The 13,735-nt window shown below is 46.6% G+C and overlaps 1 protein-coding gene across 1 annotated transcript in view; it reads left to right on the top strand.

The window, feature by feature from the left end:
• Positions 1 to 13,735, top strand: part of LOC139374711 (lipopolysaccharide-responsive and beige-like anchor protein) — a 370,713-nt gene that overhangs the window by 317,843 nt on the left and 39,135 nt on the right. The window contains exons 49-51 of the mRNA XM_071115819.1: positions 924 to 1,013; positions 7,865 to 8,042; positions 9,169 to 9,234. Coding sequence (XP_070971920.1) covers positions 924 to 1,013; positions 7,865 to 8,042; positions 9,169 to 9,234 — 334 coding nt within the window. The remainder of the gene's footprint in view (positions 1 to 923; positions 1,014 to 7,864; positions 8,043 to 9,168; positions 9,235 to 13,735) is intronic.

The raw sequence follows: 13,735 nt of genomic DNA, 5'->3' as shown, positions 1-13,735 counted from the left end.
GAGTAGGTAATAAACAAAAGTGAAATAAACAGTAAAAAAGTGAAAGGTGAACATTACACTTACAGAAGTTCCAAATGAATAAAGACTTATGGATTAACATAATTATGAGTTGTATTTACAATGTATTGGGTTGTATTTACTCTCTCTCTCTGTAGCCCCATCTCACCTAGAGTACTCCTACACACACCTACCTCTGTTGCTGTATGTATTCTTAACTGTGTTGTGACCATACACTAGTACATCTCTCTGTCCTCCCAGCCCTGTGTTACCTTGACTCTGTGGCCCCTGATGTTGTCCAGAGCTGAGAGGCGGCGTCTCCTGTGACATTTATGGTCCTATATCTCTTAATTAGCGCCACCTAACCCGCCTGTCTGTCTCTCTCTCTCTGTTTCTTTCTGTTTCTCTCTCGCTCTCTATCTTGCTCTCTCTCTCGCTCTCTACTGCTCTCTCTCTACTGCTCTCTCTCTCTACTGCTCTCTCTCTCTACTGCTCTCTCTCTCTACTGCTCTCTCTCTCTACTGCTCTCTCTCTCTACTGCTCTATTTCTCTCTCACTCTCTCTTACTCTCTCGCTCTTTTTCTCTCTCTTTCTCTCTCTTTCTCTCTCTTTCTCTCTCTACTGCTCTCTCTCTCTCTACTGCTCTCTCTCTCTCTCTCTACTGCTCTCTCTCTCTACTGCTCTCTCTCTCTCTACTGCTCTCTCTCTCTCTACTGCTCTCTCTCTCTACTGCTCTATTTCTCTTTCTCTCTACCTCTCTCCCTCTCTACTGCTCTCTCTCTCTCTACTGCTCTCTCTCTCTCTACTGCTCTCTCTCTCTACTGCTCTCTCTCTCTCTACTGCTCTTTCTCTCTCTACTGCTCTCTCTCTCTACTGCTCTATTTCTCTTTCTCTCTACCTCTCTCTACCTCTCTCCCTCTCGCCAGGCTGTGGAGGCACAGATCAGGAGTTTTGGACAGACCCCATGTCAGCTGCTCATCGAGCCACACCCACCAAGGAGCTCCGCCATGCAGGTGGTGAGTCTCGCACACACGTACGCGCGTGCTCACACACAGGCTGACCACCATACCATACCCAATACCGTGCTCAATACCATACCCAATACAGTGCCCAATACCATACTCAATACCGACCCATCTCCTCAGTAGTGTAGATAGAACCAGAGACACAATGGAATAGCCTTGACTGTCTCTAACTGCTAGCATGTTAAATGACTGTCTCTGACTGCTAGCATGTTAAATGACTGTCTCTGACTGCTAGCATGTTAAATGACTCTCTCTGACTGCTAGCATGTTAAATTACTCTTTCTGACTGCTAGCATGTTAAATGACTCTCTCTGACTGCTAGCATGTTAAATGACTCTCTCTGACTGATGGCATGTTAAATGACTCTCTGACTGCTGGCATGTTAAATGACTGTCTCTGCTTTGACTCATACTAGCCCATCTATAGTCTTTCCTCTCCCCCCCATCATCCCTCCATCCTAACCCTGGGAAATGTAAGCTCTGATTTTGAACCCATCTCCTCTCGTCCTCGTGAGGGGTGAGGTGTAATTTTGGGTGTAGGGGTGAGGTGTGATTTTGGGTGTAGGGGGGCGGATGAGGGTGAATGGATTAGCACTGTGGAAACATGGTCCTGAGCCAAACTCCCACTCTACACCTTTAGACAGACAGACGAGGGGACTAGGGGAGAACCAGAGGGAGGAGGACCGGCTGGGAACAATGGCCCATAGGTGACAGGCTTTTAAGGGGCAGGAAGAGGGGTGAGGCGATAGAGGGGGGGGGGGGGGGGGGGGGGGCTGTGGATGATGTGCCGACTTGAGCCCCCCAGAGCCCCCATTAGTGGGGTGGCCCTGTGGCGCTGACAACACAAACACATACACACACAAACACACACATATACACAAACACATGCACAAACACAAACACACACATATACACAAACACATATACAAACACACACATATACACAAACACACACATATACACAAACACATACACAAACAAACACATACACAAACACACACATATACACAAACACACACATATACACAAACACACACATATACACAAACACACACATATACACAAACACACACGCACATAGCGCTGTCCATATGCCACCCATGTTTACCAAACACCCCATTAGCTCCTCACCACATATCCAAATAATGCTATATTCATCCACAGGTTGGGAGTCTAGGGTTTCCCCCAGACCTGGGTGCAAATACTACTTGAATTCTTTCAAACACTGTTAGCGTTTGCCTGCCTGGAGTGCCAGGTGGGTGAGGTTTGCTCTTTTTGAGGGAAGATCAGCTTTAATCTTTGCCGATAGAACCCACAATCTATCAAATTAATTGTTTGCATAATTTCTAATCCCCCTAATTTAGATTTTTTTATTTCTTTATATTTTTCCCCCTACCATCCCTCCCTGATTAGAGTAAATTTAAAGGAAAACAATACTTCTATTTCTATTTTCTCTCACATGACTATAGAAATAACTTTATATATATTCCTAACTTCCTCTCTCTGCAAGTGCTGGACTTTCACACACAGCGACCAATCCTCCATTAATTCTGATCTTAACTCCAACTAAAAGATTTACCCATCTTTTCCAGTATAATGGCATTTTATCATTTCCTTTTGAAATACATCCCTCACTGTGATGTCTTACGAGGATCCTGACTCAAAGCGAGCCACCGATGGACAGTACCTGAAAAGATGTTCTTTTGATTCTGTTTCCTCCCCTTCTAATGTCTTAATGAAATCAGAAATTGACTATCCTGGCCTGGCGTACAGTATACTATTAGTAACAGTATTAACTCTTCCACTCTTACAGTGCAGTACAGTAGGGTGCAGTACAGTAGGGTGCAGGAGGGTGTAGTACAGTAGGGTGCAGGAGGGTGCAGTACAGTAGGGTGCAGGAGGGTGCAGTACAGTAGGGTGCAGGAGGGTGTAGTACAGCAGGGTGCAGGAGGGTGCAGTACAGTAGGGTGCAGGAGGGTGCAGTACAGTAGGGTGCAGGAGGGTGCAGTACAGGAGGGTGCAGGAGGGTGCAGTGCAGGAGGGTGCAGTGCAGGAGGGTGCAGTACAGTAGGGTGCAGTACAGGAGGGTGCAGTACAATAGGGTGCAGGAGGGTGCAGTACAGTAGGGTGCAGGAAGGCGCAGTACAGTAGGGTGCAGGAGGGTGCAGTACAGTAGGGTGCAGGAAGGTGCAGTACAGTAGAGTGCAGGAGGGTGCAGTACAGTAGAGTGCAGGAGGGTGCAGTACAGTAGGGTGCAGGAGGGTGCAGTACAGTAGGGTGCAGGAAGGCGCAGTACAGTAGGGTGCAGTACAGTAGGGTGCAGTACAGTAGGGTGCAGTGCAGTACAGTAGGGTGCAGTGCAGTACAGTAGGGTGCAGTGCAGTACAGTAGGGTCGTGTGCAGTACAGTAGGGTTGTGTGCAGTACAGTAGGGTCGTGTGCAGTACAGTAGGGTGCGGTACAGTACAGTAGGGTGCGGTACAGTAGGGTAGGTTGCAGTAGGTTACAGTACAGTACATTAGGGTAGGGTGCGGTACATTACAGTAGGGTACAGTGCAGTATGGTACAGTACATTAGGGTAAAGTAGGGTGCAGTACAGTAGGGTGCAGTACAGTAGGGTACAGTGCAGTACAGTAGGGTGCAGTGCAGTACAGTAGGGTGCAGTGCAGTAGGGTACAGTACAGTACAGTAGGGTAGGTTGCAGTAGGGTATGGTACAGTAGGTTACAGTACAGTACATTAGGGTAGGGTGCGGTACATTACAGTAGGGTATGGTACAGTACATTAGGATACAGTAGGGTATGGTACGGTACAGTAGGGTTCAGTACAGTAGGGTGCAGTACAGTAGGGTGCTGTGCGTACTGTAGGGTGCTGTGCATACAGTAGGGTGCAGTACAGTAGGGTGCAGTACAGTACAGTAGGGTGTGGTGCAGTGCAGTACAGTAGGGTGCAGTACAGTAGGGTGCAGTACAGTAGGGTGCAGTACAGTAGGGTACAGTGCAGTACAGTAGGGTGCAGTGCAGTAGGGTACAGTACAGTAGGGTACAGTAGGGTGCAGTACAGTGCAGTAGGGTACAGTAGGGTGCAGTACAGTAGGGTACAGTACAGTAGGGTACAGTGCAGTACAGTGGGGTGCAGTGCAGTACAGTGGGGTGCAGTGCAGTACAGTAGGGTGCAGTGCAGTAGGGTGCGGTGCAGTGCAGTACAGTAGGGTGCAGTATAGTAGGGTGCAGTGCAGTACAGTGAGGTACAGTAAGAGCTGCTGAGATGAGAAGGGAGCAGTAGAATAACGAGGAGAGAAATGGGGAGACACTTTCCTAGACAAATAAACGCTAGGTGGTTGAGCAGGGCCTCAATTCCCTGTGGTGAAACACACGTACGTACGGAAATCCATTGGAAACTCGACCCCAGTACTGGAGCAGGAGGTCATATGAGTCCATCCTTTCAAGTGGTTAAAGGTGTTTTGTATGTAATTGTTTGGCCTCTCCGGTGGTGGTAGGTGGGCCTGGTGTGTTTGGACAGGTTTGACGTGTCCTAGACAGACTGATGTTCCGTGCCTTCCTCTTTCCATTCACACCAGCAGCAGATGAGGGACTTCTTTCCTTCTCTCTCTCTCCTTTCTTTAACTTGCACTCGCAATTTCTCTCCCTCTCTCTTTCTCTCTTCCCTTGTGCTCTCTCACTCCCTCTTCCTCTCTCTTTCTCTCTCTCTTTGACTCACCCCCATTAATCTTTTTACACCTCTCTTTGATGTGTCCTTCTCCACGTTGGTTTTCCATCCCTCCCCCTGTCTGAGTGTGGTGTCAGACTCTGGTCCTGACATGTCCCCCTGTCTGAGTGTAGTGTCAGACACTGGTCCTGGCATGTCCCCCTGTCTGAGTGTAGTGTGGTGTCAGACTCTGGTCCTGACATGTCCCCCTGTCTGAGTGTAGTGTGGTGTCAGACTCTGGTCCTGACATGTCCCCATGTCTGAGTGTAGTGTGGTGTCAGACTCTGGTCCTGACATGTCCCCCTGTCTGAGTGAAGTGTGGTGTCAGACTCTGGTCCTGACATGTCCCCTTGTCTGAGTGTAGTGTGGTGTCAGACTCTGGTCCTGACATGTCCCCCTGTCTGAGTGTAGTGTGGTGTCAGACTCTGGTCCTGACATGTCCCCCTGTCTGAGTGTAGTGTGGTGTCAGACTCTGGTCCTGACATGTCCCCCTGTCTGAGTGTAGTGTGGTGTCAGACTCGGGTCCTGACATGTCCCCCTGTCTGAGTGTAGTGTGGTGTCAGACTCTGGTCCTGGCATGTCCCCCTGTCTGAGTGTAGTGTGGTGTCAGACATGTCCCCCTGTCTGAGTGTAGTGTGGTGTCAGACTCTGGTCCTGGCATGTCCCCCTGTCTGAGTGTAGTGTGGTGTCAGACATGTCCCCCTGTCTGAGTGTAGTGTGGTGTCAGACTCTGGTCCTGGCATGTCCCCCTGTCTGAGTGTAGTGTGGTGTCAGACTCTGGTCCTGGCATGTCCCCCTGTCTGAGTGTAGTGTGGTGTCAGACATGTCCCCCTGTCTGAGTGTAGTGTGGTGTCAGACTCTGGTCCTGGCATGTCCCCCTGTCTGAGTGTAGTGTGGTGTCAGACATGTCCCCCTGTCTGAGTGTAGTGTGGTGTCAGACTCTGGTCCTGGCATGTCCCCCTGTCTGAGTGTAGTGTGGTGTCAGACTCTGGTCCTGACATGTCCCCCTGTCTGAGTGTAGTGTGGTGTCAGACTCTGGTCCTGACATGTCCCCCTGTCTGAGTGTAGTGTGGTGTCAGACTCTGGTCCTGACATGTCCCCCTGTCTGAGTGTAGTGTGGTGTCAGACTCTGGTCCTGACATGTCCCCCTGTCTGAGTGTAGTGTGGTGTCAGACTCTGGTCCTGGCATGTCCCCCTGTCTGAGTGTAGTGTGGTGTCAGACTCTGGTCCTGGCATGTCCCCCTGTCTGAGTGTAGTGTGGTGTCAGACTCTGGTCCTGACATGTCCCCCTGTCTGAGTGTAGTGTGGTGTCAGACTCTGGTCCTGGCATGTCCCCCTGTCTGAGTGTAGTGTGGTGTCAGACTCTGGTCCTGACATGTCCCCCTGTCTGAGTGTAGTGTGGTGTCAGACTCTGGTCCTGACATGTCCCCCTGTCTGAGTGTAGTGTGGTGTCAGACTCTGGTCCTGGCATGTCCCCCTGTCTGAGTGTAGTGTGGTGTCAGACTCTGGTCCTGGCATGTCCCCCTGTCTGAGTGTAGTGTGGTGTCAGACTCTGGTCCTGACATGTCCCCCTGTCTGAGTGTAGTGTGGTGTCAGACTCTGGTCCTGACATGTCCCCCTGTCTGAGTGTAGTGTGGTGTCAGACTCTGGTCCTGGCATGTCCCCCTGTCTGAGTGTAGTGTGGTGTCAGACTCTGGTCCTGACATGTCCCCCTGTCTGAGTTGTCAGAGTATTCTAGTAGCCTGTTAAAACAACAGAGATTTACCTCAGTGTGCCTCTGACATTAAGCATGTATAGTATGTTCCCCAGCTCACTACAATCATCCTGCAAATGACTCCTCAGTCTGAACAAATGGCACCCTATTTCATGTGGAGTGCACTTTTATGACCAGAACCCTGATCAGAAGGAGTGCACTATGTAGAGGGAATAGGGTGCCATTTGGGACGCAAGATGAATAATGTGTGTGAGCCAAGCCAGTAAAAACAACTCTTATCAGTAGAAGTGAACTCACATGGTTTAAAGTGAGTGTCTTGACGAAGCTTGGCAGGAACAAATGTCAATTCTTATATGAAGATAAATACAAAATGGGATTTTTATTTGACCGTTTATGTGGCGACTGATTGTTACCAATGATAAAAGTATCAAGTTCACTTCTGACCATTGTCATGTTAATGCAAATTTCCTGAAGAGACCTGAGGAAAGTCTGAGAGTTTTGAGGAAGAATGTTGACTTTTCTCATTGTGAAAAGATAGATAAATAATGTCTGGCATGTACACTAGTCCTTATATTTAGAGGTTCAGTCCAAGTAACTGCTAGTAGACTCTTGATTCATCACAGATGGTGTAGAATGTCAGACTTGAGGAGGACTCCAGTACCCAGCAGCCCTCACTGACAGGTTATTAATGGTGCCACATTTGATGAGGCATTACCATAGAGATAGATAGAGCACTATAGATGGCTATAACCAATCACAGACGCCATAATGTAACGCAGATACAAAGATGAGTCCTCTATCTATCTGTATGGGCATTACAGAGACTTTTAATAGAGTGTTAGGGGGGAGCACTGTAACAACGTTAACATGGGGAGTTCCACAGAGGCGTTTTTCTCACACACACACACACACACACACACACACACTATACCAATCCTGTGGATTTTCCTCCTCTTACGTTTTGTCTATTTGTTTGTTTGTCTTCCGTTTTAATGCTGAGACTTGTTGGTTCTTCCTTAGTAATTGACACAAACTTTGTCTTTAAGAAATAGTTTTCTAGTGCCTGTTTTTCTTGCCCTGACTTCTAATCGATGTTGTCATGTGAATAATGGTACTCTGTTTTTAGTACCTCAGCTTCTCTCCAGCTGGCCTCCTTCCCTTTCTGTAGCTTGGCCTCTGAGTGCTGCAACTCCATGCTAGCTTCCCAGCTAACTTTCTCTCTGTCCCTCTCCTCCCTTCCCCCCTCTCTCTTTCACTCTCTTTTCTGCGTGCTGCTGCTGCTCCTGCTGTTCCCTCCTCTCCTCTGCTGCTCCATCCCTCGTTCGCTCCTGCTCTTCGTCTGTGGATCTATCCATCCTCCTCTCCCTCCTTCCGTCCATCCGTCCGTTGATCTGTCCATCACCACCAGTATGTCCTCCTGCAGAGCCCGTTGATGTTCACGGAGCAGATGCAGCAGGATGTCATCATGGTGTTGAAGTTCCCCAGCAACTCTCCCGTGGCCCACGTGGCCGCCAACACCCAGCCGGGCCTCGCCGCGCCCGCCATCATCACCGTCACCGCCAACCGCCTCTTCGCCGTCAACAAGTGGCACGGCCTGGCCGGTAAGAGGGGGATTGTAGGAAGTGGAGGCTAAAGTAGGATTATCTTGTAGAGGTCAGCAGGATTTTTAAAAAAAATGTAACCTTTATTTAACTAGGCAAGTCAGTTAAGAACAAATTCTTGTTTTACAATGGCGGCCTACCTCGGCCAAACCCTCCCCTAACTCGGATGACGCTGGGCCAATTGTGCGCCGCCCTATGGCTTGAAATGTACATTTAACCAATTCATTGAAATTCAACTCATATGTAGGATATGAGATATCAAGGATGTAAAATTTTTTATCATAAGTCTGATTTCATGGAGCACGTCAAGGACCGGTACACAGAGTAGAGAGTTTTGGAGCACACAGTTGAGGACTACACGTTTATCAACACACAGTATCGTATCCAAAGGCCTTCAGTCAGTATTTCTCTGTGTATCTCAACGAGAGCAGCCATTGGGCTTGTCTCTCATCTTCCCAGGACAGGACGTTGATTTCTGAGACAGTTGAGCGGTCCTCCTAAAAGGCAGGATCAAATGTGACACGTGCACTCTGCCAGCGTTAGGTTTCCCTTCCTCTTTGATGCATCAAGACCTCACTCCTCATGGTTTATTTATTAAACATCAACCCTGCTGTGGAATAACAGGGAAGGGGATATGGGATGAAGTCTGACGTTATGAAACTCAAAGACAATGAAGATTTGTAGATCTCCTTGAATTTGGAGCATTTTGTTTTGATGAGTGGATTTCATGTGATATTGTTTGTGGTTAGATCTTGAATTGTGATATTAGTGTTATTTTAACTTGTTTGTGGTACAAATCTGTATTATTAGAGGATGTTCAGATGTAAGGATTCACGATATTCTGTTATAAACTTGTTTATGTATTACTATGTATTATCAGAGTCTATTTGGAGCCACAGAAAACAGTTTTACATCTAAATGTGACTCTTTGGTAGAGCACTCTGGGGGACAATAGGCTTTGAGTGTGGCAAATTACATTTTAGCATCGCCCATATGGAACAGAAGCCAAAGTACTCCACAGGGCCAAATCACTGATATTAAACCCATCCTTCTTTCTGCATCCCACTCATTCCTTCCTCCCACACCTCTCTTTTCGTCTCTCTGTCTTTCTGTCTTTCTGTCCCAGGTCATCAAGGCTCCTCGGTGCAGGACCAGCAGTACCAACTGCCCGTGGAAATAGACCCCCTGATAGGTATGCCACTTGTGTGTGTGTTTGTATGTCGGTGTGTGTGCTCAAACGTGTGTGTGTGTGTCTCTCTGTCTCTGTGTGTGTGTGTCTCGGGGATTCATTGTGATGGCCCAAGGCAGTGTCCCTGGCCAGTAGCTTGCTGTTGTTTCCCAGCCTCTGCCCACCAACAGCCCCCCCCCCCCCCCCGTCCTCTCATCCCCTGAAATAAATCCTCCACTCTGCTCTCTCCTCTGCTAAACCATTTGCATGCAAATTGGAATGCAATGAGCTGTGGCCTGGACTGCTATTTCATCATCAACCTCTCCCCCTCTCCTCTATCTCTCTCTCTCTCCATCTCTCTCTTTCTCTCTCACAGTTTTTCTTACTCTCTCTCTCTGGTTTAATTTGAGCGGGGGAAAGGATCTGTGTCAGTATAAATGAATATGAATGCGGTAATAATGTGTGATTGAGAATGCGCGGCGGGCGGATGTCAGGACAATATGGGCGCCTCTCATCACTCACGACTTGTTGATGAGGAGGCGAGCAGAGCAGCGGAGCGTTAGTGATATATAGGATACACTGTCTGGGAGAGAGTGGTCAGAGACCGAGCTCTAGTAATGTATAGGATACACTGTCTGGGAGAGAGTGGTCAGAGACAGAGCTCTAGTAATGTATAGGATACACTGTCTGGGAGAGAGTGGTCAGAGACAGAGCTCTAGTAATGTATAGGATACACTGTCTGGGAGAGAGTGGTCAGAGACAGAGCTCTAGTAGTGTATAGGATACACTGTCTGGGTGAGAGTGGTCAGAGACAGAGCTCTAGTAATGTATAGGATACACTGTCTGGGAGAGAGTGGTCAGAGACAGAGCTCTAGTAATGTATAGGATACACTGTCTGGGAGAGAGTGGTCAGAGACAGAGCTCTAGTAATGTATAGGATACACTGTCTGGGAGAGAGTGGTCAGAGACAGAGCTCTAGTAATGTATAGGATACACTGTCTGGGAGAGAGTGGTCAGAGACAGAGCTCTAGTAATGTATAGGATACACTGTCTGGGAGAGAGTGGTCAGAGACAGAGCTCTAGTAATGTATAGGATACACTGTCTGGGAGAGAGTGGTCAGAGACAGAGCTCTAGTGATGTATAGGATACACTGTCTGGGAGAGAGTGGTCAGAGACAGAGCTCTAGTAATGTATAGGATACACTGTCTGGGAGAGAGTGGTCAGAGACAGAGCTCTAGTAATGTATAGGATACACTGTCTGGGAGAGAGTGGTCAGAGACAGAGCTCTAGTAATGTATAGGATACACTGTCTGGGAGAGAGTGGTCAGAGACAGAGCTCTTTCTCTCTCTCCTTTATTGTTCTCTCTCTCCCCTTGTTTTCTCTCATTCTTCCTCTATCTGTTGCTCTCTTGACCTCGCAAATGTTCTCTCTCCTTTTCTTCACTCTCTGTCTCGTTCTCTCTCTCTGTCTCGTTCTCCTCTCTGTCTCGTTCTCTCTCTCTGTCTCGTTCTCTTTCTCTGTCTCGTTATCTCTCTCTGTCTCGTTCTCCTCTCTGTCTCGTTCTCTCTCTCTGTCTCGTTCTCTTTCTCTGTCTCGTTATCTCTCTCTGTCTCGTTCTCTCTCTCTGTCTCGTTCTCTCTCTCTGTCTCGTTCTCTCTCTCGTCCAAACGCACGTTTCCTCTAACGGCTGTCTAGTTAAAATGTCATTCCTAGCAGCTCATCTCCATCTAGATCCATTTCTCCCCTTTTATGACCCTCTTTTTTATATACTGTGTGTGTCGTATCAAATCAAATTTGATTTGCTTTGTAAACAACAGGTCTAGACTAACAGTAATATTCTTACTTACGTGTCATTCCCAACAATGCAGAGAGAAATAAAATAGAGAAATAATAGAAAAGTAAAACCCGTAATAATAAAAGTAATAATAAATACACAATGAGTAACAATAACTTGGCTCTATACACGGGGTACCAGTACCAGTTGATATGGAGGGGTACAGGGTAATTGAGGTAGCTACGTACTAGAGGTCCACCGATTATGATTTTTCAACGCCGATACCGATTATTGGAGGACCAAAAAAAGCCGAAATCCAATTAATCGGCCAATCTTTTTTTATTTATTTGTAATAATGACAATTACAACAATACTGAATGAACACTTATTTTAACTTAATATAATACATCAATAAAAATCTATTTATCCTCAAATAAATAATGAAACATGTTCAATTTGGTTTAAATAATGCAAAAACAAAGTGTTGGAGAAGAAAGTAAAAGTGCAATATGTGCCATGTAAGAAAGCTAACGTTTAAGTTCCTTGCTCAGAACATGAGAACATATGAACGTTGGTGGTTCCTTTTAACACGAGTCTTCAATATTCCCAGGTAAGAAGTTTTAGGTTGTAGTTAATATATTATTTATAGGACTATTTCTCTCTATACCATTTGTATTTCATATACCTTTGACTATTGGATGTTCTTATAGGCACTTTAGTATTGCCAGTGGAACAGTATAGCTTCCGTCCCTCTCCACCTTTGACTATTGGATGTTCTTATAGGCACTTTAGTATTGCCAGTGGAACAGTATAGCTTCCGTCCCTCTCCTCGCTACCTGGGCTCGGACCAGGAACACATCGACAACAGCCACCCTCGAAGCAGCGTTACCCATGCAGAGCAAGGGGAACAACTACTCCAAGTCTCAGAGCGAGTGACGTTTGAAACGCTATTAGCGCGCACCCTGCTAACTAGCTAGCCATTTCACATCGGTTACACCAGCCTAATCTCGGGAGTTGATAGGCTTGAAGTCATAAACAGCTCAATGCTGTGAAGAGCTGCTGGCAAACGCACGAAAGTGCTGTTTGAATGAATTCTTACGAGCCTGCTGCTGCCTACCATCGCTCAGTCAGACTGCTCTATCAAATATCAAATCATAGACTTAGTTATAACATAATAACACAGAAATACGAGCCTTTGGTCATTAATATGGTCGAATCCGGAAACTATCATTTTGAAAACAAAACGTTTATTATCGCATATACCCTGCCTGACTCTGCGTGCAATGAACGCAAGAGAAGGGACAGTTTCACCTGGTTAATATTGCCTGCTAACCTGGATTTCTTTTAGCTAAAAATGAAGGTTTAAAAAATATATACTTCTGTGTATTGATTTTAAGAAAGGCATTGATGTTTATGGTTAGGTACATGTTGGAGCAACGGTAGTCCTTTTTCCGCGAATGCGCACTGCCTCGATTATATGCAACGCAGGACACGCTAGATAAACTAGTAATATCATCAACCATGTGTGGTTAACTAGTGATTATGATTGATTGTTTTTTATAAGTTAAGTGTAATGCTAGCTAGCAACTTACCTTGGCTTACTGCATTCACTTAACAGGCAGTCTCCTCATGGAGTGCAATGAGAGGCAGGTGGTTAGAGCATTGGACTAGTTAACTGTAAGGTTGCCAGATTGAATCCCCGAGCTGACAAGGTCAAAATCTGTCGTTCTGCCCCTGAAAATAAGAAAGTGTTCTTAACTCACTTGCCTAGTTAAATAAAGGTGTAAAAAAAAATTAAAAAATGGCCAAATCTGTGTTCAAAAATACAGATTTCCGCTCAGCTCTGTTTTGTCATTTTTCAGCACCAGCCCACACGCTCCACATCACATGTATAGTGTGTGTGGTGAGGGGATATTTTCTTAACGTGTCCTTTATGTATTTATACTTCTCACATTCCACAAGGAGCTTCAGTTTAAACACAGTAAATTGTATTTGGCTGGCGGGGCGGCCGGGGCGGGGGGAAATGTTGATAATTGGTTGAAGTATTCGTCAGACATGGCTGCTGGTCTCTGTCAGGGATGCCTGGGCCGGACCCTCACCTGTTCATCTTGAGTTAGAGCAGAAGAGAGAGCCTGAGAGAAAGGGAGGATTAAGTTACAAGAAGTCTAGAACCTAATGTGCCTGTCTGTTCCCTGGACACAGATTAAGTCTAGTCCAGGACTAAAAAATATTTTTAACGGATAATTCTGATCATGATTTAGGATTCGACATAATCTTTGTCCGGGAAACTGGCGCAGCATATCTTAATATCTTAATATCTACCCACTACAAAGCACTTCATGAGAGATGGCTACGTCTGCAAGGCCAAGGAAATGCATCAGTCCAAAACAGACGTGGCCCTGCCTTTATTTTAGTCTGTTATTTATTTTGTCCTCTCTCTCTCGCTCTCACTCACTCACTCACTCACTCACTCACTCACAAACCTCCAACCCAGCGATAAGGGGCCAAAGTGGATTTAATTTATGTTGTCCTGACTATGCATGGCTCCTCTCCTCTTCTTAGCTATTGGAAGTCTCTTCTCCTTCTGGGGAGAGAGAGAATATGCACGCTCATCGTTACTCAAACTCTTAGGCCCAGTGGAAAATGTGAAACCCTTGTAAACGCCACGTCCTAGATGTTTTATGTATTCCCTCACAAATCAAAATGGTGCTGCTGCCGTGGCGACGAACGTGCGTAAACGCCATGCGTG

Source organism: Oncorhynchus clarkii, chromosome 19, assembly GCF_045791955.1.
Source record: "Oncorhynchus clarkii lewisi isolate Uvic-CL-2024 chromosome 19, UVic_Ocla_1.0, whole genome shotgun sequence".
NCBI classification, from domain to species: Eukaryota; Metazoa; Chordata; class Actinopteri; order Salmoniformes; family Salmonidae; genus Oncorhynchus; species Oncorhynchus clarkii.
This window is presented reverse-complemented; position numbering and strand designations above follow the sequence as displayed.